This window comes from Zophobas morio, unplaced genomic scaffold (genome assembly GCF_036711695.1).
Source record: "Zophobas morio isolate AGI-343-1 ecotype UQ-CSIRO unplaced genomic scaffold, CSIRO_AGI_Zmor_V1 ptg000030l, whole genome shotgun sequence".
NCBI classification, from domain to species: Eukaryota; Metazoa; Arthropoda; class Insecta; order Coleoptera; family Tenebrionidae; genus Zophobas; species Zophobas morio.
In genome coordinates this window covers 6,185,662-6,213,652 of record NW_026972135.1, presented here as the reverse complement: position 1 = coordinate 6,213,652, position 27,991 = coordinate 6,185,662, and the positions used below count along the sequence as shown (strand labels likewise).

Genomic DNA, 27,991 nt, shown 5'->3' with positions numbered 1-27,991 from the left:
GATACATCGTTGTGCAAAACAAAAATATCAAACTCATCAGAAAGCGCTAGAATATTATTATAGAAAGAGGTTAATTTAGAATTGAAACCCCTAACGTTTTGGTATATGCATGTTACTTTAGGTCGTCGGTCCGAAAAATCATTGAAATCATTGTTAGAAATAGGAAGCGCATTATCATATTTTATAAAAAAACATTAACAGATCGAGAGAATGTAAAATCGGAAAAATATACTTATAAATGAAGCACAATTTGTCTACCTACTATTTATTTTTTTTTTTTTTTAATTCATGATTTGTAGATAATTTCACAATTCGTTCATTTTTAACATATACATATTAAACATACTGTAGTCCGGAGCAACACACCATTCTAGTCCAGACCGCCGACAATTTGATCAGCTGGAAATTTTTCCAAAACGCCTCTAAGCAATGCATCAAAAAATGGGTCATAAACACCCACAAACGCGCTGAGGACGTTCCAGCTTCCTTCCCAATTTTTATTCATTTCCGAGTTTAATGCAGCTGTTAGACTTTGATTTTCAAAGAATTCACTAACATTAAATTTCACCTTCTTCGGCTCAAATACAACCTTGGTACTAATCAGTTTAAAATGTCCATTCGCTTTTTTAGGTTTTTGGATTTTGTATGTTACTTTAATTTTTCCGCCTTTCACAAAATCGCAACGAAATGACGTAACCACGTCAACCGGGAGAAGAAGAACTGCGCCGTGGGCTTCGTACTCGGTGGTGAAAACTATGGCACAGTCGTAGCTTACTGCGAGATCTAAGGTGATGACAGACCCGGGAGTCCACCTAGTGAAGAAATAAATCAATAATATTTACAAAATTTTAGACCCCATTGTTAATGATTACCTTGCATCTGTAGCAGTGGGTTTGCTAAAACCCCGAACTGTTACATTCCTCCATATCTGTTGCAAACCCTCAGAAGCATTCCCTATGTCCAAGTTCAGAGTTTCCAGTTTCCATGGATCCATGGAGGGTAAACTCATTGCGGGGATTGGTTTGTCCAACTGCGTGATGACGTCCTGGATGGCGTGGCTCAAACATTTTTCAAAATTCGGCCGCTTGATGTTGCATTTTTTGAATGCTTAAAAATTACAATTTAAGTGAAAAAATAATCACCAAAATTATATATTTACGCAAATGTGTACAGTAAGAGAAACTCAAAACTGTCAAAACACAGATAGATAGAATTATGGTTTTCATGTTTAGGCAGAGTGGTTTGAACTGCCTCTGTACTGAGGTAGGGTGTTTTTATATTACGGACTCTTTGGTACTAAAAAAAAATTGTTGTTTTTTTTATTATGAGGTGGTTTGGGGCTTAAAATATTAACGTAGTCGAGACGAACGGATTTAAAAGATGTTTGTCCTAAATTGCTTACATTGTCTTAGGTTAGTCACAAAAATATTTATTTAACGCGATAAGTGCATACCTGACAAAAATATCAAGTGATTCCAGTGCATCTGTACTACGATAAGATAAATTTATTCTTGGTGTTTACAATTAAAATGTTTGTGTTTTGACTCAGTTACGATGTTTTGAATGTAGTTTTGACTTACGTGTTTGGCGTTTGTTCTTTGCTAACAACCGTAAAACGTTGTTATTTTAGTTAAAAATAAATATTTGTAGGTCTGTGTTTTCTCTTTATACCTATTAATAGTTTATTTTTTCCATTATGACAATTTAAATTAACTTTATTAACTATATAGTAACTTCCATAAGGAGTTTGATGATTATTTCCAGATAATTTTCGTATGGACAATGTCGTTGTTCTTGGTTAACGTACTAGATTTTTCAGCCAATTTAGGTAATAGAGCCACATTCTTTCTCAAAAATTTTGCGAATTTTCAAAATTTTTCTCCGTATAAGAAATTCAATCGCATTTTAGATCTGCTATTCTCTAATTTTCATTGCTCTGTAAAACAGGCGGATCTTCTCCTTGTACCAGAAGATGACAACCATCCTGCATCAAATATTTCATTACACTTTATATTATCCGTTACCGATCTTTATATAATAATAATAATAATAATAATAATAATGGTAGTTTATTTTCCCACAGATATTTAACGTCCTTATGGGAACAAAAATACAAATAAGTATATGCGAACTTAATAATAATAGTAATAATAAAGGAAAAAAAAATAAATAAACAATAAATATCCACATAATCAAATACTGAGAGCTGAGATAATTGCTATTACTGATTGTAGTGCATAAGAAGAATATTTTTAAATTTACGGTTACAGACATTATCAAAAAAAATATCAAATTTATCACTAACACAGTTATACAATTTGAAACAGTTTAGAAGAGGCGAGTTGTAATGATGAAATGTCTTAGGAATTTTATAAAAAAATGTGAATGCGTGTCTACTAATAATTCTGTTTACATTTATTTTTATTTTACCAAGAAGTTCAGCACTTTTAATTGTACCAAATATTATTTTTTGTAGAAAAGTTAGACACGCCATATATTTTCTACTTGAGAGAGAGTTTTCATTTATTAAGTAAGTAAGTAAGTAAGTAAGTAAGTAAGTAAGTAAGTAAGTAAGTAAGTAAGTAAGTAAGTAAGTAAGTAAGTAAGTAAGTAAGTAAGTAAGTAAGTAAGTAAGTAAGTAAGTAAGTAAGTAAGTAAGTAAGTAAGTAAGTAAGTAAGTAAGTAAGTAAGTAAGTAAGTAAGTAAGTAAGTAAGTAAGTAAGTAAGTAAGTAAGTAAGTAAGTAAGTAAGTAAGTAAGTAAGTAAGTAAGTAAGTAAGTAAGTAAGTAAGTAAGTAAGTAAGTAAGTAAGTAAGTAAGTAAGTAAGTAAGTAAGTAAGTAAGTAAGTAAGTAAGTAAGTAAGTAAGTAAGTAAGTAAGTAAGTAAGTAAGTAAGTAAGTAAGTAAGTAAGTAAGTAAGTAAGTAAGTAAGTAAGTAAGTAAGTAAGTAAGTAAGTAAGTAAGTAAGTAAGTAAGTAAGTAAGTAAGTAAGTAAGTAAGTAAGTAAGTAAGTAAGTAAGTAAGTAAGTAAGTAAGTAAGTAAGTAAGTAAGTAAGTAAGTAAGTAAGTAAGTAAGTAAGTAAGTAAGTAAGTAAGTAAGTAAGTAAGTAAGTAAGTAAGTAAGTAAGTAAGTAAGTAAGTAAGTAAGTAAGTAAGTAAGTAAGTAAGTAAGTAAGTAAGTAAGTAAGTAAGTAAGTAAGTAAGTAAGTAAGTAAGTAAGTAAGTAAGTAAGTAAGTAAGTAAGTAAGTAAGTAAGTAAGTAAGTAAGTAAGTAAGTAAGTAAGTAAGTAAGTAAGTAAGTAAGTAAGTAAGTAAGTAAGTAAGTAAGTAAGTAAGTAAGTAAGTAAGTAAGTAAGTAAGTAAGTAAGTAAGTAAGTAAGTAAGTAAGTAAGTAAGTAAGTAAGTAAGTAAGTAAGTAAGTAAGTAAGTAAGTAAGTAAGTAAGTAAGTAAGTAAGTAAGTAAGTAAGTAAGTAAGTAAGTAAGTAAGTAAGTAAGTAAGTAAGTAAGTAAGTAAGTAAGTAAGTAAGTAAGTAAGTAAGTAATTTTATTGTGCTAAAAACATAAAGTTTATACACTCGTCCAAAGTTTACAAGAATGTAATAGTAAAAATAAACATAAAAACCATGCAATACAATACTTATGTAGATTATGAGCTAGCTACATGATAAACAAGAAATTACTCAAAATTATATTGAAAATATTCATTGAAACTATAAAAACTATTTTCGGTTAAGACATCCTTGATTTTTTTTTAGAAATTGAGATGGTGGAAGGTTGCGGAAACTCTGAGGTAATTTGTTAAAGAACACTATACAGAAATAGTTCCTGGCAGTTCTGCAACGGTTTATTCTCAAATTTTCGATTAACAAATTTGTGGACCTGGTATTATAGTCATGGAAAGAACTCAGTGTAGGAAATTGATTAATTTGGTTTACTAAAAATTTAAAACAGTGATAGATGTACAAGCAGGGCAATGTCAAAATATTTAAGGATTGAAATGAAAATTTGCAATCATTACGATAACCAATACCTGAAAGGATTCTAATAGCTCTTCTTTGAAGCCTAAAAAGGTTTTGTGACGAGGCGCTGTGTCCCCAGATTAGTATACCATATACTAAGTGAGATTGTATTAGCGCATAATATGCAATTTTTAATATATTTTGATCAACATGATTTGATAAGTTTCTTAAGAGATAAGTATTTTTAGAAATGATGTGAACAATATAATCCACATGTTCATGCCAAAGTAATTTAGTATCTAGAACAATTCCGAGGAACTTGTTAGTACTTTTCGTATCCGCAAAAGACTTATCTTTCTTCAATGAAAATACCATCTGAACTGATTTGTTCTTATTTACGCAAAGTTTGTTGGCGAAAAACCAAGGTTCCGCTTGCGAAGATATATTCATAAGAGTACTTATTACTAATGAAGATGACATTGCCTTTTTACTAGTATCGTCCGCGTACAATATCGTAAAAAAATCAGGGAAAAAGTATGGCAGATCGTTCACATAAATTAAGAAAAGTAGAGGCCCTAAGATGGACCCCTGAGGTACACCATACGCGATTTGTTCTTTATCGGAGACTATACCATCAACAGAGATACTTGCAATCGATTCAAAAGATACGATGAAATTAATCTAGTGGCATCTGGGTGAAAGTTGTAAAAAAAAAGTTTACGGATTAGTATTTCATGAGACATGCAGTCAAATGCCTTACTAAGATCTAGAAAGGCAGACACAAAATATTCACCATCTTGAAAGGATTTAACGACATTATCAATAAAAGATAGAACAGCTTTTTCAGTGGATAAGCCTTTTCGAAATCCAAACTGATTTGTACAAAACAAGTTATTACTAATAAAGAATTCAAGGATTTGTTCTAACATTAATTTTTCGAACACTTTAGACAACACTGGAAGAAGGGAGATTGGTCGATAGTTATCAACTTCATTGACATTACCTTTTTTGTATATTGGACATACTAAAGCCAATTTTAAGCAGTCTGGAAAAACCGAGTCAACAATACATTTATTTATTAATTTGGTCAAAGGTGCAATTAGTATATGTTAATTTATGTGCGTATTTAAAGTGCGAAAAATAAAAGGCCAACGATGTTAACACTAGCGAAGGTATTTATTAACTTAGTAAAAAAAAGGTCTCGACATCTGGACGTCGATTTGCCGTGAAACGCCGACAAAGACAAAAGGGTCCAGACTTTCAACCACACAAGTGTCGCACCGGTACTGGGCCAGAGCGTATCTAATTCTGACATATTGCAACACTCCCACTCGCTCTGGTCAGATGAACTAAATAAACAAACAAAATAAAAATTAGAACACACAAATAAAATAATACTTAAGAGAATAACTCTTAAACTGAATGTAAATTCAACAATTTTAAATTATTGGCAAATTTATCACGGCTTAGCGGTTTCGTGAACATATCCGCCAGTTGTTCCGTTGTCCCAACGTGGTTGATATCAATCTCTCCCCGTTGATAGGCGTCACGTGTGTAGTGGAACTTGACATCGATATGTTTGGTGCGTCGATGATGAACAGGGTTTCGCACCAAATGTTCAGCAGCCGCATTGTCCATGTGCACAATCGTCGGTTGTCGTTGCACTACACCCAAGTCGGCTAAAAGTCCGCGAACCCAAATAATTTCTTTCGTCGCCATGTACGCTGCTACATACTCTGCGTACGTTGTAGAGTCAGCCACAATCGTTTGTTTCCTTGACATCCAGCTGACTGGTCCACCGTTAAGGATTACGACGACGCCACTGATCGATTTTCGATCTTCATCCGACGCGTAATCCGCGTCTGAGTATGCAACGAGTTGATTTATACTTCCCCTTTGGTCACTAAACGTAATTCCAGTGTCCATACTTCCACGTAAGTACCGGAACACTCGTTTCACAGCTTGCCAATGTACTTCAGATGGATGCTCCAAATGTTGACTTAATTGGCTCACTGAAAACGCCAAATCCGGACGCGTAGCCACTGCCAAATACATTAGCGATCCGATCGCTTGTCGATAAGGTGCATCGGTACCACCTTCACTTGGATTACGCTTCAACACTACACCGGGGTCTGCTGGTATTGAGCTGGGGTTGCATGTACTCATGTTAAACTTTTCGAGCACATTACGGACGTATGCAGTTTGCTTTAAATGTAGAGTTTTTGTCCCACGATCGCGCACTATTTGCATACAGTTTGCCACGTCACCGGTAACTTCAAAATTCAGTTTTGGTTTGTTTATGAAACTGTTGACACGTTCCACGGAACTACCGATTACCAGACCATCATCCACGTACAGCGCGAAATAAAGTTCGTTATTGTCAGACGCGTACACACACCGGTCAAGCCGAGTAGGGTTCATGCCGAATTCTTTTAGCACTCCGTCCATTTTCTCATGAAACACTAACGGTGCCTGTTTCAGTCCGTATAAACTTTTGTTTAGTTTACACACACGGCCACTACCGTCGTCAAAACCGTCCGGTTGCACCATATATATTTCCTCTTTTAGCTCACTATAAAGGAAAGCAGTTTTCACGTCAATCTGAAAGAGTTCATAATTTTTGGCCGCCGCGATGGCCAACAATACACGCACTGATTCGAACCGTGCAACGGGTGAGAACGTTTCCGCGTAGTCGATGCCCGCTTTTTGCGAACAGCCCTTAATAACCAACCGTGCCTTGTATTTATTGATGCTGCCGTCCGGGTTGGTTTTAATCTTGAATATCCATTTATTTTGGATTGGTCGTCTGTTCGCTGGAAGCTCCACCAATTCCCAAACTTCATTTTTGGCTAAAGACTCCAATTCATCAGCCATTGCAAGCTCCCACTGTTTCGAATCATTCGTGCCTAACGCTTCTGCGAGAGTTTCAGGTGTTTTAGTCACTATTTTGTCACCTTCAGTCAGGAGGGCTGCAAACTGAACTTCAGTCATTTCATCTTTTTCTTCCATCCTTTTCTTCGTCTTAGATCGGGTGTTGTTTACGATGGAGTTTTCATCTGAAGGTACCACGCGTTTCGAGTACGCCGCTCGTGTTGGTGTTGATTGTTCTTCATTTGTAGCGATTTCAGGTAACAATTGAAGCGGTCTTTTTGGTGGTAATTCGACAATTTTTACGTCACGACTCTTAATAATTACTTGTGTACCTGGCCGCCAAAGTCGATATGCGTGTTGCTCAAATTCATATCCAACTAAGATGAGCCGTTCGCTCTTCTTTTCAAATTTGCTCCGTTTCGACTCGTCAATTAATGCATATGCAGTACTACCAATTTTACATAAATGACTCAAATCAGGCTTTCGACCGGTCCAGAGTTCGTAGGGGGTTTTCCCTTCGAGACGGACACGTGGTATTCTATTTCTAATGTGAGCTCCGTTTCTAATCATTTCCGCCCATAGTCCTTGGGGCAGGTTTCCGCTTGCAAGTTGACACCGCACCATTTCATTTAATGTCCTGTTAGATCGTTCGGCCCGCCCATTCTGTTGTGGACAGTACGGTGTGGTCAGTTCTTGTTTAATAAATTTCTTGGTTAACACCGCCTTCATTTCACTGCCCAAAAATTCACCCCCATTGTCCGATCGCACGCGTTTTATTTTATGTCCATTCGCTTCTGCATCAGCTATTACACTAATCATCGCGTCGACGACGTCGGACTTTGTTTTCATTGGAACTGCGATGATCGTACCACTGCAATCATCTGTAAATACAGCTGCGAACCGCGAACCACCTAACGATTCATTCAATGGTCCGATCGTGTCAAAATGCATTAGATCTCCTGGCCGTTCAGCCCGCGAATTTGAGGACGGGAACGGTTGTCGCACGTGCTTGCCGTATACACAGTCTTCACAAAATGTGTCCTCATTGTCCGTACTATCTTTCGAGTCCACAATTTTCATGCCAGTTATCGCGTCACTTTTGGCCATTTCGCGAACCACTTTAAATGCAACGTGTCCAAGCCGTTCATGCCACACTCGAACGTTTTGAGCACTTGCACTTGCGATCATAGCCTCTGCCGTTGCCCGCGCGCGAATATTCATTTCGAATAAACCGTTTTTAGCCAATTGTCCGGTGGCTACCACTTTGCCACGACAAAACAATTGTAACGTGTGTTTGCTGAATAATGCGTTAACACCATGATTACTAGCTGCACTTATTGAGAACAGATTTTTCCCAATTTCAGGCACGTACCACACTTCACTCATGCCTTGCTCCAGTACTTGTCCATTAACGTACGAAGTAATCATTACATCTCCTTCACCTTCCGCGTAAATAGTTTCATTGTTGCCCACTGTGATCGGTTTTCTCTCACTTGCACTAAACTCCCTATAATTTGTAATAATGTCGCGCCGAAAAGTCATGTGTTTACTCGCACCAGAATCCGCGACCCATAATTCGCCCGCGTTACCGACAGCCATCGTTTCGGCTGTATACATCATCGCACTCGATGCGCCGCTGTTTGATGCTGCATTCGCTTGGCCATTGTTTTGAGTGTTTTGGGGTTTGTAGCAGTCGATCTTTCTATGTCCCGTCTTACCGCAATTATAACACTTCCCACTAAATCGCTGTTTTGTAGATTGCTGTCGCTGCTGATTTTGATAACGACCACCTCTATTTCTTTGATGATTTTGGCGTTGTCCCCGATTGCCGTTGCTTGTGTAAAGGGCTGAGTTGTCTTCTTCGTCGTTTTTAATCTCGACCATTCCATTTCTCATTGTTTCCAGCTTTAATAACCGAGGAAGAAGGTTGACCATGGTTTGCTCTTTTTCTGGAAGCATATCAAAAGCCGCTGCTATATGCTGATACTGTTGTGGTAGTGTGTACAGTACTTTCGTGATTATTTGTTCATCGGTGGGTTTCTGATTCAGATCTTCCAGCTGTCTCACCAGCTCTTCGATAGCAGCAACATGTTCAGTAATTGTTGCGCCTGGTCGCATTTGATAATTATAAAATTTTTGGTGTAAAATATGAATCGACGTCTTGTTCTTTTGTTCGTAAATAGTCACCAGTCGTGTCCACATTTCAGCTGCAGTCTTCATATTCATTATATGACGCACAACATTCGTCTCTAGAGCGCACGATAACGCAAATTGAGCTTTCTCGTCTTTTCTGTCCCATTCTTCTTGTTCCTTGGACGTACCTCCCGAATCAGGGCGAGCTTTCATGCCTTCGACAACGTCTAACAATTCGTGATACCGCAGATAGGCGCGCATTTGAAACTTCCATACTGCAAAATCGTTGCCGTTAAACTTAGCTATCGCGAACTTATCCATTTTCGATGTGTCTGCTACTATTGGCCGCGAAACCGAACTTGAACACTGACCAACTACAAATCACAACTTCGAATAGGAACTAATCGCTGATATTCCACTAATTGCACTTTTTCAAAATACTAACTGCACAATACTCGATACGTAATCTGGGCCCATAACCTGTTAATTTATGTGCGTATTTAAAGTGCGAAAAATAAAAGGCCAACGATGTTAACACTAGCGAAGGTATTTATTAACTTAGTAAAAAAAAGGTCTCGACATCTGGACGTCGATTTGCCGTGAAACGCCGACAAAGACAAAAGGGTCCAGACTTTCAACCACACAAGTGTCGCACCGGTACTGGGCCAGAGCGTATCTAATTCTGACATATTGCAACAGTATATCCTTTACTGATTTTATAACGTCGACATTGAACCCATAAATATTAGATGTAACAATGCTTTCTGCTCATAGTGTGGTGTTGGATAGTGTCCGTACGTCTTATAAAATAAATATTTACAAAATTTTCGTAAAACATTCTTTAAGTAATCAATATATGTTACTTGCCAAGGACACCATACACAACAACAATATTCCAGCCTGGACCTAACCAAGGTATAAAATAACAATTTAACTGGAAAATTATTCCTCATGTCAGAGGTGTTTCTAATAATGAACCCTGGCATCTTCAGTCCCTTCTGTATAATGTAGTTAATGTGCGGTACGAAAGAACGTTTATTATCCACTATAACGCCCAGATCTAAGAACTGCCCACAACGCTCAAGTACATTACCGTGAATATTGTAAAAGAAACCCACATTAATATTTTTCCTACTGATTGACATTACTTTACATTTTGCTGTATTAATGCGAAGAAAGTTCCTGCTACAATATTCTGCAAACAAATCAATACTGTGTTGAAGATGCAAACAGTCAGAGTATGAGTTTATAATATTGACAATTTTTAGATCATCGGCGTACACATAAAACTTACAATTTATGTATTCACAAACGTCATTAAAAAATATAATAAAAAGAAGTGGTCCAAGATTGGAACCTTGGACGACTCCACTATTACAAGAAAATTCTTCTGATTGATAACTACTATATTCCACATATTGGCGCCTGCACATTATAACTGATTTCAATAGTTGAACTAAACTACAAGAGAGACCGAAGTTTTGTAATTTGTTAAGTAAAATACAATGATGCACTTTATCGAAAGCCTTAGCCAGGTCTGTGTATTACAACGTCAACTTGTTTTCTCTCATCAAGAGCCTGGGAAGTGAATTGTGTAAATTCAAATAGATTGGTTGCCGTTGACTTTCCCTTTACAAAACCATGCTGTTCTTTGTTTATAAAATTGACTACATGATAATATGCACTCAAAAAGCGTAGCAAAATTGGATCACAGTGCAACAGGTCTATAATTTTTTAAGTATGTCACTTTTATCGCCAGATTTAAAGATAGGACAAATTTTTGAGTTTTTCCAGACAATAGGATAGGATGTAGTTTTTAAAATTAAATTAAAAATATAACAGATGGGAAACAGAAAACAATTAACACAATCACCCACAATATACGCAGGAACACCATCAGGACGGGAGACACCATTGCACTTAATTTTTTTCACTGCTCTTAATATTTCACAGTGATCAATCTTGAACATATGTAAAACAAGGAAATATTCACAGCCAGGTTTAATACGTAAAGATCACCTATTATCACAGAAATTACAAACAGAGTTTACATTATCACAGAACTGATCACATATATGGTTTTCATCATGACTGAACACGGAAGCAAATTGGCGAGCAAACACGTTTACAATTTCCTGTGGAGAATTCAAAGTGTTGTTGTTACATGTCATAGATGCAGGTATCCTGCTTTAACCCCTCTTTGCGTTTATAAATGACCAAAAATTATTTGGATTTCGTTTGATGGAATTTTCTGCTGTCAGTATAAATCCGTGATACGCTCTTTGTATTTCACTTTTAATTTTTTTTTAAGTTCTTTAAATTTATCGAGATGATACAACAGTCCGGATTTTCTGTATCTACTCCAGTGATGCCTTTTTTGTTTTATCATGTTAATTATAAGTTTGCAAATTAGAATTAACTCTATAAATATATATGATCTACTATATAATAAATTAAGCACCACTAGATAGTAACACCAGGTCTTTAAAATTATTATTTAGGTATTCATCTAATGAATAAAATGCCGTTCGTATCAAATATTGTTTCACATTTTTTAGAAAATCATGACTGTTGTTTCTACGTACTTCGTCAGGCAAAGTGTTCAAAAATTTTATGCAAAAATAATTAATGGCATCCCTCGACTTAGTGAGACGCAAGTTTATGAAACAAATATCCTCGTGTCTAGTCCTGTAGTTGTGATAGAGGTTGACTTTGGGATATAATTCTGTATGCCGAGTAATAAATTCCAAACATCGATAAATATAAAGCGAAGGAAGTGTAAGTATTTTTAGTGACTTGAAGTACGCTCTACAATCTTCTCTGTATCCTATATTAACTATTATTCTGATTGATCTTCGTTGTAGTTTAAAGAGTCGTGATAAAGATGATGAGTGCCCCCAGACTAAAATGGAATAATTGAGAAGAGAGTGTATCAGAGCATAATAGGCCATACATAAACAGTTTAAAGAAAGATTATTAGCCAAATTTCTTAAAAGGAAGGTATTTGTTGAAATTTTATCTGACATACAATTACCGTGCTGACACCAAGTAAGTTCCTTATCGATAATGACTCCTAAGTACTTTGTATATTCCGCACATTCGATGGAACATTCGCAGGGTCTTAATGTGAAGAGCATTGAGACACATTTTGTTTTATTTAAATTAAGTCTATTTGCACTGAACCACTCTGCGGCTTTCTTCATAGAATTTTGATTGGCGTTGAAGGCAAGGTCGGCAGTTACTCCTGCTGTACCAATGCAAGTATCATCAGCGTAGAGAGTTACATCAACTTCTTTAAGGTAGTCTGGAAGATCGTTTGTATATAGCAAGAACAATATTGGTCCCAAAATGGACCCTTGAGGAAATCCGTAATTAACAGAATAAGTACAAGATGATCTGTTTTCAATTGATAAGCTTTGCGTTCTATTTTTAAGGTAACTCATAATCAGATTTATACTCGGTGGTTGGAAATTATAGTAATATAATTTTCTTAACAGAATATCGTGAGTTACGCAATCAAAAGCCGTACTGAGATCTAAGAAATGGGTTGAGTAATATTCTTTACGTTCAAAGCTCTGGATTATCTTATCGACTAGTGCACTGATGGCTGTAGAAGTAGAGAGGCCTTTACGGAAACCAAATTGTTGTAATGTCAGAAGGTTATATTTGTTTAGATATTTCGTAATCTGCTGTAGCATTAGTTTCTCAAAAATTTTCGAAAAAATTGGTAATAATGATATTGGCCTGTAATTGCCAATATCATCAGGATCGCCTTTTTTGTATATAGGAACCACACTGGCTCGTTTGAGACAATCAGGGAATAAATTCACTTCAATGCAGGAGTTTATCAGATTGGTAAGCGGTTGTATTAATATGTCTTTAAGGGATTTAATAAGTGGTACTGTAAATCCATAAATGTCTTTCGAATTATTATTTCGTACGCTAACAAAAGCATCTCGTACTTGGATGTAAGTTACTTGTTTAAAATTAAATGAGGTATTTATATTAGGTATATTTGTCATTAAGCTAATGGGATCAAATTTTGGGGGACCCAAGGTTGAAATGATGTCTGTAGCAATATTTGTAAAAAAGGCATTAAATTCATCAGGTGTTACGGCAAAAGTTTGTTTAGGTTGTTTTTTGGGATTTTTACATTTGATCAATTTCCACATTGCTTTAGGACTATTTTTGTTTAATCTAATATATTTATTTTATATTTTAATAGCTATATTGTATTTACGTCTAAATTCCAGTAACAACGATTTGAGTTCTAAAGTTCCATGCAATTTATAAGCTTCGGAAAGCAATTTTAATGTTTCTCTCATCTTTTGAAGTTCTGTTGAAAACCAATTATTACTTGGAATTTTGCTTCTATTATAGCAGACTATAGTTTTTACAGGAAATGCAATATAATAGTTATATAAGATGGTATTAATGAACATGTTAAACTTACTGTTAATATCAATATCAGATTTTACAAAGTCCCAATTAACTGCACTTAATAGATTAAAAAAAATTAATTTACCATGATTCGTAAGGGGTCTTGTAAGTTTGAATTGTTTTTCTTGTGTTTTAAAAATTTGAGAAATAACTAATAGCTACTCCTCTATGATCTGACAGATGGGTCTCAAAAACACTCACCTTTATGTTTTCACTTGAGAAATTGCAAAAGACATTGTCAATACAGGAACTTCTCTTTGTTGGAAAAGTCACTAAAGGTTGGAAATCATAACTAAGTAAGAAACCACAAAACATTTGCTCCTTTACGTCGTTTACATTAAAATGAAGGTTAAAGTCACCCCCAATTAGTATACGTTTCTGTTCATAATTAATGATATTAAGTAACTTGACTAAAGTTTCAATAAAAACATCATAATCACCACTGGATGATCTATACAATGATATTAACAATACATCAAATTTATGTACATATATGCCGATTAACTCACAATGAATTTCTTTGGATATATTACTTAGTTGTGGTAGGTCTTCATACTGTAGGGAAGGATCTATGCATTGAACCACGCCACCATGAGTGTGAATCACTCTCGAAAAATAATCAGCCACTATAAAATTATTAATTGTAACGCATTCTGTTTCATCACTGGTTAACCAGTGCTCACTTATGCACAAGACACTAAAATTATGATTATGTAAAATAGCTTCTAGCAGATTAGTTTTATTCCTGATGGACTGTATATTTAAAAACAAAATTCTCAAGTCAGATATTTCTTGATTTTGCTGTGGTTGCTATATATTGTTATATTTTGTTTTAGCCTGGGCGCGTTGCACTTGTTTTTTAAGTACTTCACATTTTGGGTCAAAACGTGAGTGATTTATGTCTAAGTTACTTCTGCGAAAGAAAGATCGGACCTGTCTTTTCGAAACTGCAAAAAACATCTTTTTATTGCAATTTTTTGTTGCAGTAAAATTATTTTAGAGATTTTCTTTTTAAATAATGTCGCAATGACAAATTATCTATGTTGACAAAATTAAAACATTTTTTTGCTTCATTAAAAAATTGCGTCTAATAATTCTGATCTAATAAATGAAGTAGAAAAGTGGCAATCCAGCTCGAAGCAAATGTCAATCAGACTACTGACAGACAAAAAACTAATAAATCATCAAATCAGTTTATCCAACTTAAAGAAAAAATATCAAGGCCTACTTTACTGTATAAAGATCGTGAATGGATAATAGGAAACGCTGCAATTTCTTATTTAGAGAATTAGGGAATATTGTTTTATTGTATTATTTTTTCTTATTCTTATGCCTACATTGTTTTTCTTTTTGTTTCCTGTAACTGGGTGCTTACCCGTTGGAAATAAACATTACTATTATTATAATATGTATAATTTTGTTTGTTTATTGAAGTTACAGTTTAATTTTTTTTTATTGTTTTCTTATACGTTTTTTTTTGTTAATTAGATATTTAAGTTTAAACAATTTTATTTTATTTATGAGTGAGGACAAGTGCTTTCCAGACCAAATATCATCAAGTGTGTTGTCTTGACATAATGCGTTCGAATCATATACACTGGCGGAGTAGCACTAGGGCTAACTTAATGCTTGTTCTTCTCAAGTTTTTAAGGAAAAATATAACTACATATGAAGCACAGTTTGTCTACTCTATATTTTTTTATTTATTTTTTATTCATGGTTTGTAGATTATTTCACAATTCGTGCATTTTTAACATATACCTATTTAAAATACCGTAGTTGGGAGCAATATACGGTTCTAGTCCAGACCATTGATAATTTGACCAGCTGGAACTTTTTCCAAAATACTTCTAAGCAAAGCATCAAAAAATGGGTCATAAACACCCAAAAACCCATGAACAAAACTCCAGCTTGCCTCCCAATTTTTATTGATTTCCGCGTTTAATGCAGTCGTTAGACTTTGATTATCGAAGAACTTATTAAAAGTAAATTTGACCTTCTTGGGTTCAAGTAGAACCTTAGTACTAATCAGTTTAAAATATCCGTTACTTTTTTTAGGTTTTTCGATTTTGTATGTTACTATAATTTTTCCGCCTTTCACGAAGTCGCAAGTAAATGGCGAAATCGCGTCAATCGGGAGAAGAAGAACTGCGCCGTTGGCTTCATAGTTGGCGGTGAAAAATACCCTATCGTAGCTAACTTCAAGTTTTAAGGTGATGACAGACCCAGAAGTCCACCTAGTTAAGAAATTAAACAACAACATATACAATTTTGGAGTCCATTGTAAATCGTTACCTTGCATCTGTAGCAGCAGGTTTACTCAAGCCTTGAATTGTTACATTGCTCCATATCTGATGCAAACCCTCAGAGGCATTCCCTATCTCCAACTTCAGAGTTTCCAGCCTAAATGGATCTATGCTGGGTAACCCCAGTTTAGGAATTGGGTCTTCCAATTGCTCGATGGCGTCCTGGATGGCGTCGCTCAAGCACTTTTTAAAATCCGACTGCTTTATGTTGCATTTTTCGAAACTAGGTGCTTAAAAATTAAAAATTGAAGTGAAAAAATAATTATAAAAATTATAAATTTACGTAGTTCGGTACAGTAAGAGAAAGTCAAAATTGTCAAAACACAGACAAATAGGATTGTGATTTTCATGTTTAGGAAGAGTGGTTTGCAACTACCTCTGTTCTACGATATCGCGTTTTTATATTGTTTTTTCTCGGTCGTCAGTGACTCTTTTCAGGGAGAAATTTGTTATTTTCTTGAGTGTAAGGTGGTTTGGCGATTAAAGTATTAACATAGTCGAGACGAACGGGTTTAAAAGATGTTTGTGTTATATATTGTTTTAGGTTATTCACTGAAATAATAATTAATGCGATAAACGCCTAACGGAAATTTTAAGTAATTCCGGTGCATGTGCATTGCGATAAGATAAGTTTTTTATTATAATTTGTAATTAAAATGTTTGTAATCTGACTCAGTTATGATGTTTTGAATGTAGCTTTTGACTTATCTGTCTGACGTACGTTCTTGCAAACACTATAAAATGTAGGATTGCGATCACGTTAATTCAGTTTAATTTCAATAAAAAAAATACCTACAAATGTAAATAATTTCGGAGGCTTTCACGGTCGGAATCAATATATGATCGTTTTCCGAGTTGGAACCGTGTTAATTGAGGCGAAACTCTTTTCGAAAAATACAAATAAATTATTTAAACTCTTTAATATTAAGACAATTAATTCATTTTTCATATTTACATAGTAAAAATACTGTAGTTGGTAGCAACAGAGACACCCTTCTAATCCAGACCATCGAAAATTTGATCAGCCGGAACTTTTTCCAGAACGTTTCTGAGCAAACCATCAAAACATGCGTCGTAAATACCCAAAAAATGAGCAATAAAATTCCAGCTTGCTTCCCAATTTCTGTTGATCTCTGAGTTCATTACATCTGTCAAACGCCGACTTTCAAAGAAATCGTGATAAGTAAATTTCACTTTCTTGGGCACAAGTAGGACCTTAGTACTAATTAGTTTGAAATATTGGTTGCTTTTTTCGGGTTGTTCAATCTTGTATGTTATTTTAATCGTTCCGCCTGTCACAAATTCGCAACTATATGAGCAAAACACGTGGACCGGGAGAAGTAGAACTGCGCCGTGGGCTTGATAGTCAGTGGTGAAAAGTAGTTTTTGGTCGTAGCTTACTTCAAGGTCTAGGGTGATAACAGACCCATTAGTCCACCTAGTGCAGAAATAAAAAAAACTATAATAATATTATCAAATTATAAACAATTACCTTGCATTTGTAGCTGCGGGTTTACTCAAACCCTCAACTGTTATATTCTTCCAGATCTGTTGCAAACTGTCAGTAGAATTTCCTATCTTCAATTTTGTAGTTTCCAGTTTAAATGGCTCTATGCTGGGTAAACCCAGTCCAGGAATTGGGTCTTTCAATTGTTTGATGGCATCGTGGATGGCGTCACTCAAACATTTTTCAAAATCCAAATGCTTGATGTTGCATTTTTCGAAACTGGGTGCTTAAAAATTAAAAATTTAGACGAAAAATTATTACAAAAATGATATATTTACGCAGTTGTGCACAGTAACTGAAACTCAATATTGTCAAAACACAGACAGACACAATTGTAGTTTTCATGTTTAAGATGAGTAGTTTGAAATTGTCGTTGTTCTTTTAGCTGCCGTTTTTATATTATTGTATCACCTTGTGATTAGTGACTTTTTTAAGAAATAATTTATTATTTTCTCAACAGTAAGGTTGTTGGCGATTAAAGTATTAACTTAGTCCTTAAATGGGTTATGTATAATCTTAGATTATTGTCTAAATATTAATAATTAATGCGATAAATGCATATCTAATAATAGAAAAATCAAGTGCATCTGCATTGCGATAAGATAATAAATAAAGTGGTTGTGTTCTGACCCAGTTACGATGTTTTCATTGTCGCCTTAACTTATCTGTTTGACGTATATTCTTTGCAATTTGCAAGCAACCATAAAATATTTGGTGTTTTTTTTATGTTATCTAAGTACTCAAGAAAATCAGTCTTTAATTTTTAAAAATTGTATTTTTTTTTTTTGAAAAATTGAAAACAATCTTGAGGTTCTAAGTATTTCTGTTTGAAAAGAATCTGAAAGTGTTTCGGAACCTCTAGTGCCTTTTCTTATAATAAGTTAATTAAATTTCTTAGGATATTTAGGTCATTTAAGTCATATCTTATTTGCCAAAATCAGTTTTATCTTAGCAAGTACTAGCCCCGCCCACCCTCCCTCTGTTTTACTTGAAGATATGTGATTTGCAAAAATCATTCTTATCTTAACAAATACTAGCCCCGCCCACCCACCCTCTATTTTCTTGGAATGTATGTCATTTGCCAAAATCAGTCTTATCTTAGCAAGTACTAGCAATGACCACCCACCTTCTTCGCATTCTAACTAGTACTTGATAAGATAAAACTGATTTTGGCAAATCACATGCCTTCTAAGGAAAGAGAGGGTGGGTGGGCGGGGCTAGTCCCTGTTAAGATAAAACTGATTTTGGCAAATGACATACCTTCTAAGAAAAGAGAGGGTGGGTGGGCGGGCTATTACTTCTAAGATTGATTTTGGCAAATGACGTATCCTCGAAGAAATTTAATTAAATTATTATAAGAAAAGACACTAAAGGATCCAAACCACTTTCAAATTCTTTCCAAACAGGAATGCCTAGAACCTCAAGATTGTTTTAAATTTTTATGTATGACATCTACTGATAAATTAACCTGCATTTCCACTTTCATTTTTAGAGCTGTAATAAAATTTGAGACAAGGCGGGTGAACGGGGCTTAAGAAACTTAAAACATGGTTAAAATGATACATTTTTGCAAGGAAATATGGATTTTCCAACTATAGGGCGGAGGTTAATTGCAAAATCGATATTTCCTTATATAAATTTTCCATTTTAAACATGTTTTAAGTTTCACGTTCTGAAAAGAAGTCTACACATATTAAAACCAAAAGGCAACTATTTGCTAAGATAAGACTGATTTTGCCAAATGACACACCCTCTAAGAAAAAAAAAAGGGTGGTTGCGAAAAAATAATTAAAAAACAGCAGTTATTTTCGGTTCCATTTCTTCGACAATCCAACAATTTTACCAGAAATGAAATGCCAATTTTCGAGGCATTAACATATTCTGTCGTACACATTTTTTCAGCGTTTTTCGAGCATGAATTGGAAATTAGTCAGACATTTTCTTGTAAATTACACTTTGGGCTTCAGATCTTCAAAAATTCCAATAATTTTTCCAGAACTGATAAAATGAAAAATGACAATTTTCAAGATGTGTATTTGAAAAATTTTATTCCAAGCTGAATTTTTCGAAAATTTTGGTTCGGTACCATTAATAGACACGTTATGTTTTTGAATCACTTCAAATTTTAATCATTTACTTCTATTGCCGTAATAACCACCTATATCTAAAATGATTGAATTATGTTTACTATTACTGGGTGTTCTGATTTCCATGTCACAGTGTTAGAAAAAAAAAACAATTGAAACCCCCGAGAAGGTTTCACATTAAAAAAAAGACACATGGGACTCCCGAGAAGGTTTCACATTTTTAAAAAAATTGGTCGAAAACTGTTTCTCTCGCACCTAAAGCACAGTGAAACATATCCAAAATTTTTGAGTTGACTTTTTACTTTACAGAATGTTGTTATGGACGTCTTCAACACTTTTGGGAGGATGCCTTGTATTGGTGCATTGTAATATTAAAAATATGTATGTTACTCCCAAAATTTTCGGGGAAAATGACTGATTTAATCAATAGAATAAATTGACTCATTCATTAATTTTTTTGAGCCACCCTGTATATGCAAATCCAAAAAATATGAATGCAGTGATAAATCACAAGCAAAAACTCATCACTAGAGAGCGGAAAATATGCAGCAAAATTTTGGGAAATATGATCATATGATATGCACCAGATTTATACAAATATGCAGTAACTTTCTAAATATATGCAGAGATATGCATTTGCATATGCTCCAAAAATTAAAATAAAAAGGCTTAATAACCAAACTAAATTTATTTACAAATTACAAAAACAGGTTTTCCGAGCTTCCGTTTTATTACAAAAAATACATAAATCACATTCTAAAGTGTTTAATTACATGTCACTAACACATAAATCACATTTTTCATTTTTAATGATAATATTCTTATACTAAAAAATTAATAGAAACAGAACAAATTAAAAAATAGTAGTAATCGACTATTTAATTACTATTTTGGTAACAATTTATTTTTGAAAATTTTTCTAAATACCTATTCTAACAAAAAGATTTTCCGGTGATTCTAAAGTATGTATTTGAAAATAGAAAAACTGCGTACTACGTCCACAGACGTAAAAATTTACCAGTTCAGAGCAGGCGCGACAAAACACAGTTTCTTCTTGAAGAATAAGTTCAGGGAAAGGTTTAATCCACAAAATTAATTTGAGTTATCTTCGACATATTGACACACCTGTATCGCTTTAAATGCATTCAATGAAAACTCACGATGAAAAATAATACCATACTTCGACCACCACAAAACATACCATTAGTACACTGAAGTAACGAACAAAAATATTAGGAATGAACGTATTTCGCGAATTTACCTGAAAGGATGGCTTAACACCCAGTGGTTTCTCCAAACTACCATAAAACCCAAACCTTTTCTAGTTATTTGAAGCTCAGGACAATATTTGCAATATGATTCATGAAATTTCGTCTTTCTAGATAAATACTGATAGAATGGGAATCATTTTTTTTTTTTCAAACTAGCACAAAAATTGATAAAAATGCAAAATATGCACCCGTTACGTGAAATATGCAGCACAAGGCAAATATATGCAAATATGCAATTTTTTTATAGCTGTATTCATTTTTAATTAGCATGATTCGTACACATATTAAATATCAAGACTTATATGCAAAAAATAACGGATATGCAAATTTCATAAAATCCGCTCTCTAACTCATCACGTTTTGCACATTTCGGGTAAATTTAGGAATTTAACTCGTTACAATGGAAATTTGCAATTTAACACCTTTAAATTTCACAAGTTTTCATAAGATTAATAGGGGCCAAATCAGTTTTATCTTATCACTACTAGGACCGCCCACCCGCCCCCTATTTTCTCAGAGGATGTCATTTGCCGAAATAAGCCTTATCTTAGGAAGTACTACCCGTGCCCACCCAAACTTTACTTTCTTGGAGGGTATGTCATTTGCCAAAATCAGTCTTATCTTCCCAAGTACTAGCCAGCCCCACCCACCCACCCTCTCTTTTCTTAGAGGATATGTCATTTGTCAAAATCAGTCTTATCTTACTAAGTACTGGCGGGGCCAATTATGTTTTTCTGTCGAGTGGGAATGCAAACTAATAATAAAATCTAGAATGTGAAAAAAAGCGCCAATCGTAACTTTTTTCGTTAAAATCGGTCTTATCTTAGCAAGTACTAGCCCCGCCCACCTGCCCTGTATTTCATTGGAAGGTATGTCATTTGCAAAAATCATTTTTATCTTAGCAAATAGTAGCCCCGCCCACCCGCCCTCTATTTTCTTAGAAGATATGTCATTTGCCAAAATCAGTCTTATCTTGGCAAATACTAGCACATACCACCCACTTTCTTCACATTTTAACTACTAATTTTATTTCTGTACAGTATAAAATTACTAATTTTATTGAATTTGAATAAAATCAATCACTGAAAAGGAGACAAGGTGGGCGGGCTGTTCTTCTGTCTAGTGGGAATGGAAACTAGTAATAAAATCTAGGATGTGAGAAAAAAAGCAAATCCTATTTTTTTTTGTAAAAATCGGTCTTATCTTTGCAAGTACTAGCCCCGCTCATCGGTCCTCTACTTTCTTGGAGGATATGTCATTTGTCAAAATCATTTTTATCTAAGCAAGTACTAGCCCCGCCCACCCGCCCTCTATTTTACTGGAAGGTATGTGATTTGCAAAAATCATTTTTATCTTAGCAAATACTAGCCCCGCACACCCGCCCTCTATTTTCTTGGAAGGTACGTCATTTGCCAAGATCAGTCTTAACTTAGCAAGTACTAGCACCGACCACCCACTTTCTTCACATTCTAACTACTAATTTTGTTTCTGTTCAGTATAAAATTATTCATTTTACCAGTTTGCATAAAATCAATCACTGAAAAGGAGACAGGGTGGGCGGGCGGGGCTAATTATGTTGTTCTGTCTAGTGGGAATGGAAACTAGTAATAAAATCTAGGATGTGAGAAAAAAAAAATCCTATTTTTTTTTGTAAAAATCGGTCTTATCTTAGCAAGTATTAGCCCCGCCCACCGGCCCTCTATTTTCTTGGTAAATATGTCATTTGTCAAAATCATTTTTATCGAAGCACGTACTAGCCCCGCCCACCCGCCCTCTATTTTACTGGAAGGTATGTGATTTGCAAAAATCATTCTTACCTTAGCAAATACTAGCCCCGCCCACCCGCCCTCTATTTTCTTGGAAGGTATGTCATTTGCCAAAATCAGTTTTATCTTAGCAAATACTAGCACGGACCACCCACCTTTTTCACATTCTAACTACTAATTTTGTTTCTGTTCAGTATAAGATTATTCATTTTATTCAGTTTGAATAAAATCAATCACTGAAAAGGAGACAGGGTGGGCGGGCGGGGCTAATTATGTTCCTGTGTCGAGTAGGAATGGAAACTAGGAATTAAATCTAGGATGTGAAAAAAAAAATGCACGAATCGTAACCTTTTTTGTTAATCGGTCTTATCTTAGCAAGTACTAGCCCCGCCCGCCGGCCCTCTATTTTCTTGGTAAATATGTCATTTGTCAAAATCAGTTTTATCTTAGCAAGTACTAGCCCCGCCCACCCGCCCTCTATTTTACTGGAAGGTATGTGATTTGCAAAAATCATTTTTATCTTAGCAAATACTAGCCCCGCACACCCGCCCTCTATTTTCTTGGAAGGTACGTCATTTGCCAAGATCAGTCTTAACTTAGCAAGTACTAGCACGGACCAACCATCTTCTTCACATTCTAACTACTAATTTTGTTTCTGTTCAGTAGGTATAAGATTATTCATTTTACCAGTTTGCATAAAATCAATCACTGAAAAGGAGACAGGGTGGGCGGGCGGGGCTAATTATGTTCTTCTGTCTAGTGGGAATGGAAACTAGTAATAAAATCTAGGATGTGAGAAAAAAAGAAAATCCTATTTTTTTTGTAAAAATCGGTCTTATCTTAGCAAGTATTAGCCCCGCCCACCGGCCCTCTATTTTCTTGGTAAATATGTCATTTGTCAAAATCATTTTTATCGAAGCACGTACTAGCCCCGCCCACCCGCCCTCTATTTTACTGGAAGGTATGTGATTTGCAAAAATCATTCTTACCTTAGCAAATACTAGCCCCGCCCACCCGCCCTCTATTTTCTTGGAAGGTATGTCATTTGCCAAAATCAGTTTTATCTTAGCAAATACTAGCACGGACCACCCACCTTTTTCACATTCTAACTACTAATTTTGTTTCTGTTCAGTATAAGATTATTCATTTTATTCAGTTTGAATAAAATCAATCACTGAAAAGGAGACAGGGTGGGCGGGCGGGGCTAATTATGTTCCTGTGTCGAGTAGGAATGGAAACTAGGAATTAAATCTAGGATGTGAAAAAAAAATGCGCGAATCGTAACCTTTTTTGTTAATCGGTCTTATCTTAGCAAGTACTAGCCCCGCCCGCCGGCCCTCTATTTTCTTGGTAAATATGTCATTTGTCAAAATCAGTTTTATCTTAGCAAGTACTAGCCCCGCCCACCCGCCCTCTATTTTACTGGAAGGTATGTGATTTGCAAAAATCATTCTTATCTTAGCAAATACTAGCCCCGCCCACCCCCCCTCTATTTTCTTGGAAGTTATGTTATTTGCCAAAATCAGTCTTATCTTAGCAAATACTAGCACCGACCACACAATTTCTTGACATTCTAACTACTAATTTTGTTTCTGTTCAGTTTATAAGATTATTCATTTTATTCAGTTTGAATAAAATCAATCACTGAAAAAGAGACAGGGTGGGCGGGCGGGGCTAATTATTTTCTTCTGTCTAGTGGGAGTGGAAACTAGTAATAAAATCTAGAATGCGAAAAAAAAATGCAAATCCTAATTTTTTTTGTTAAAATCGGCTTTATCTTAGCAAGTATTAGCCCCGCTCACCGGCCGCCTATTTTCTTGGAAGATGTCATTTACCAAAATCATTTTTATCTTAGCTAATACTAACCCCGTCCACCCGCCCTCTATTTTCTTGGAAGGTATGTCATTTGCCAAAATTGAGCCTTAAGTTAGCAAGTACTAGCATCGACCACCCATCTTCTTCACATTCTAACTACTAATTTTGTTTCTGTTCAGTATATGATTATGCATTTTATTCAGTTTGAATAAAATCAATCACTGAAAAGGAGACAGGGTGGGCGGGTGGAGCTAATTATGTTCTTCTGTCTAGTGGGAATGGAAACTAGTAATAAAATCTAGGATGTGAAAAAAAAAGCAAATCCTAACTTTTTTTGTAAAAATCGGTCTTATCTTAGCAAGTACTAGCCCCGCCCACCGGCCCTCTATTTTCTTGGTAAATATGTCATTTGTCAAAATCATTTTTATCGTAGCACGTACTAGCCCCGCCCACCCGCCCTCTATTTTACTGGAAGTTCTGTGATTTGAAGAAATCATTCTTATCTTAGCAAATACTAGCCCCGCCCACCCGCCCTCAATTTTCTTGGAAGGTATGTCATTTGCCAAAATCAGTCTTATCTTAGCAAATACTAGCACGGACCAACCATCTTCTTCACATTCTAACTACTAATTTTGTTTCTGTTCAGTAGGTATAAGATTATTCATTTTACCAGTTTGCATAAAATCAATCACTGAAAAGGAGACAGGGTGGGCAGTATTAGCCACCGGCCGCCTATTTTCTTGGAAGATATGTCATTTACCAAAATCATTTTTATCTTAGTAATTTTATTTTTGTTCAGTATAAGCTCATTCATTTTATTTAGATCAGATAAAATCAGTCACTGAAAAGGAGACAGGGTGGGTGGGCGGGGCTAATTACGTTCTTCTGTCGAGAGGTTCTAGTTTTTTCAAAAACAAACACCAAGCGTTACAGATTCTTTTAAATTCTTAGAAAAGCACACATATTTTTTATGAAAATAGCAAAGACCCCAAAATTCTTTTACATTTTTTGCCTAGAAAGCGAGGTAATATTTTTGTTCAATTCTTTGTTGTAAGTCCTGCAGATCTGCAACCGGAGTATGGAAATTGCGTTTTAAAATGAGGTCACATGAAAAAATCACAAGTTGTCAAATCACAGAAGTTTCGTAAGAAATTTAAGTTGTCCATTGTACAATGAATCGGAGAGCTCCATCTTGTTTAAGAAATCCGTTTTGCAATTCATCATCGTGTAACTGGTTGACAAAGGGCTCGAAAACTTCATTTCGATATCTAGCAGCATTTACTGTATATAGGTATTTAATAAAAAATAAGAGTAAAACCCATTTTTTTGGGTAAAGATGGTGTTTTGAAACAAAATGTATTCAAATTATTTGAAAACAATTATTCCGGCGCGTCAATAATTATGTTAATGAATTTAAATCTTGTTAGTTTTTAATGTAGCCTATGCAACTTTTGTATAATTTTTTTTTTAAACAGAAAGTATTACCATAATGAATGATGAATTTTAATGACAGTGGCTAACCTTGTTGGGTGAACTGCAATTTCTCTTTTATCTTCTTTTACCCCTCGTTATGAAATTTTTGAAAGGTAGCACAAAAGTCATTTGAAAAATAATAAACACGAATTTCAAGGTTTGACAAAAACTGGATTGTTTTAATTTTCAATCAACACTAATGTTTACATGCCACCGACCTCCCGATTGTTGTATCAATTCGCCCATTAGAAGCGATCTGCAAGTCAAATAAATTAGCTAAAGCTTCCAAAAGTCCGTATTTAATATTCCTTGCGCATTTCCATCATCACCTTTTTCTTATGACCTTGTCTGTCCAGTTTCGACACGGATTTGATCTACATTTTTTCTTAATCCACCTTTGGTATAAAAGCGAAAATGACGCAAATCGTGGCCCGATTTTAGCGCCTGATCTTGACAGTCCAAGATGAAGACCAAACTAGCGACGGTTTTGTGTATTCTAGTGACCATAAGTGTTTGTAGTGCTTTATCTTTACGTAAGTTTGTAACTAAATTTTCAACTACAATCAGTAAAAAATAAAAATTTTAGCTTCAAGTTTCAAAAAATGCAACGTAAAACGGGCGAATTTTAACCAGTGTTTGACTGAGGCGATTCGTGACGCTGTCAGACAGCTGGATAAACCCATGCCCAAGTATGGTTTGCCTGTAATGGACCCTTTTGCCGTTCCTTACGAGCTAGGGATTGTGGAATTTGGTGACGCCCAGACTGGTGTTCACCAAAAGTACACCAATTTTGTGCTAAAGGGACTTACTAACATCCGAGATGCCAAAGCAAGGTTTGCATAATGAAACCACTGAAGTGGCGCCTTGACAGTTTTTTTAAACTGGTTATCCAAAATGTGGAACCGGTTTGATTAATGTGTTCTCTTTACAGTATGGACTTCACCAGTGACATTCTTTCATTAGAACTTAATTACGATCAGATAATTACCGAAACGAATTTCGAAGCCGAAGGGAAGCTTATTTTCTTACCTATTAGTACCAATTCCACGAACACTGTCACTCTTGGTACGTATGACTTATAAAACCGAGGTCGTTTAGAAAATAGAGCCAATTTTAGAAAAACCCACGTTTAAATTTATTTTCAATATGGAGAAGTACCAAAAAGATGGACAATTGTATTATCGAGTTGTTAAAACTCAAGCGGCTATTACAGCAAATGATGCGTCCTTCTACTATAAGAACTTAACCAAGAATCAGCATTTGACAGACGTGATGAACAAGGAAATGACCATCTATGGAAAGGAAATTTTTCGTCAGATAGGGTTACAGTACCAGGCACTGTATTCCGTGTGGTTTATGCAGCCTTTCAGCAACTTCTTAGAAAAGGTGCCTATTTCTGAAATTTTTGAAAATGTTTAATGTTAACGTTTTTTTCGCAATAAACACGGCTTTTTCTACTTTTTTGATGCCTATTTTGTCCTAAAATCTGAATTTTCTCCACACGTCATATTTAATATTTCCGGAACTATAAAGATAATCCAACCCCAGTTTTGGATGAAAGAGTCGGAGGAATTTCGTCAAAGAACAAATTTTATTGCACAGATATAGTGATTATTTGTGGTTTTATGGTTTACTTACATAATTTACTTATTCACAATGAATGTTTTTAATACACAGCATAAGTTCTTGATATTATTTATTTTTATTTCAAATAATAATAGTGTTTTCTTTAGTTTTAACCAAGAACATTTTTCGCTTATTATCTACACTGTCAACGTCCCGTGACATCGTGAATGCTTTTGCTGAGCATTTTAGTGGTCATTTATTCCATCAAATAATTCTACAAATGATGTCGACCATGTTGTCACTCAACCTTTCGGTGATAATAAATCCTGTGATAAAGCCTGCGACGATAACTGTGATAAATGCTGTGATCTTTTTCCGTGTTGTTACGTAAATATTCTACATCGTTTTAATATAACCGACTGTGATATTCTACAAGCTGCTAAAAAATTGAAGCCGAATCTAACCAGTGGAGATGATGAAATTCCTGCATTTCTCGTCCGAGATTGTATAGGCTTTCTATTAACACCACTTTGTCATCTTTATAACGCCATAATTTCCGCCTCCACGTTCCCAGAATGTTGGAAGATTGCGAGAGTTACTCCAGTATTTAAATCTGATGCTAAAGATAATGTGATTAACTGTAGACCCATTGCAATTATACCAAATTTTGCTAAGATTTTTCAAAGCATTTTAGTTAAGTATGTATACAGTCATGTAAAACAATTAATTGCAACTCAGCAGCATGGTTTTATATCAGGTAGATTGACCGCAACTAATCTGTGTAACTTTACACAAAA

At 34.9% G+C, this 27,991-nt stretch overlaps 3 protein-coding genes and 1 long non-coding RNA gene across 4 annotated transcripts; 1 reads left to right on the top strand and 3 right to left on the bottom strand.

Annotated features, from left to right (window-relative positions):
* Window positions 1-264: 264 nt before the first annotated feature.
* LOC135138241 (uncharacterized) lies at window positions 265-1,270 on the bottom strand. Its single transcript, XM_064068166.1, has 3 exons — window positions 1,160-1,270; window positions 873-1,107; window positions 265-812 (listed from the first exon to the last, which is right to left on the bottom strand). Exons 1-3 carry the CDS (start codon window positions 1,224-1,226, stop codon window positions 371-373), a joined length of 744 nt encoding a protein of 247 aa, XP_063924236.1. The 5' UTR covers window positions 1,227-1,270; the 3' UTR covers window positions 265-370.
* Window positions 1,271-15,082: 13,812 nt separating this feature from the next.
* On the bottom strand, window positions 15,083-16,102 carry LOC135138226 (uncharacterized). Its single transcript, XM_064068149.1, has 3 exons — window positions 15,993-16,102; window positions 15,699-15,939; window positions 15,083-15,640 (listed from the first exon to the last, which is right to left on the bottom strand). Exons 1-3 carry the CDS (start codon window positions 16,057-16,059, stop codon window positions 15,202-15,204), a joined length of 747 nt encoding a protein of 248 aa, XP_063924219.1. The 5' UTR covers window positions 16,060-16,102; the 3' UTR covers window positions 15,083-15,201.
* Window positions 16,103-16,665: 563 nt separating this feature from the next.
* LOC135138879 (uncharacterized) lies at window positions 16,666-17,835 on the bottom strand. Its single transcript, XR_010282078.1, has 3 exons — window positions 17,495-17,835; window positions 17,202-17,442; window positions 16,666-17,147 (listed from the first exon to the last, which is right to left on the bottom strand). It is a non-coding gene; the product is annotated as an uncharacterized LOC135138879 (long non-coding RNA).
* An 8,180-nt stretch (window positions 17,836-26,015) lies between these two features.
* LOC135138690 (uncharacterized) lies at window positions 26,016-27,089 on the top strand. The gene is made up of 4 exons (XM_064068671.1): window positions 26,016-26,161; window positions 26,215-26,461; window positions 26,560-26,693; window positions 26,746-27,089. The coding sequence occupies exons 1-4, from the start codon at window positions 26,092-26,094 to the stop codon at window positions 27,045-27,047; spliced, it is 753 nt and encodes a 250-aa protein (XP_063924741.1). The 5' UTR covers window positions 26,016-26,091; the 3' UTR covers window positions 27,048-27,089.
* The last annotated feature ends 902 nt before the right edge of the window (window positions 27,090-27,991 follow it).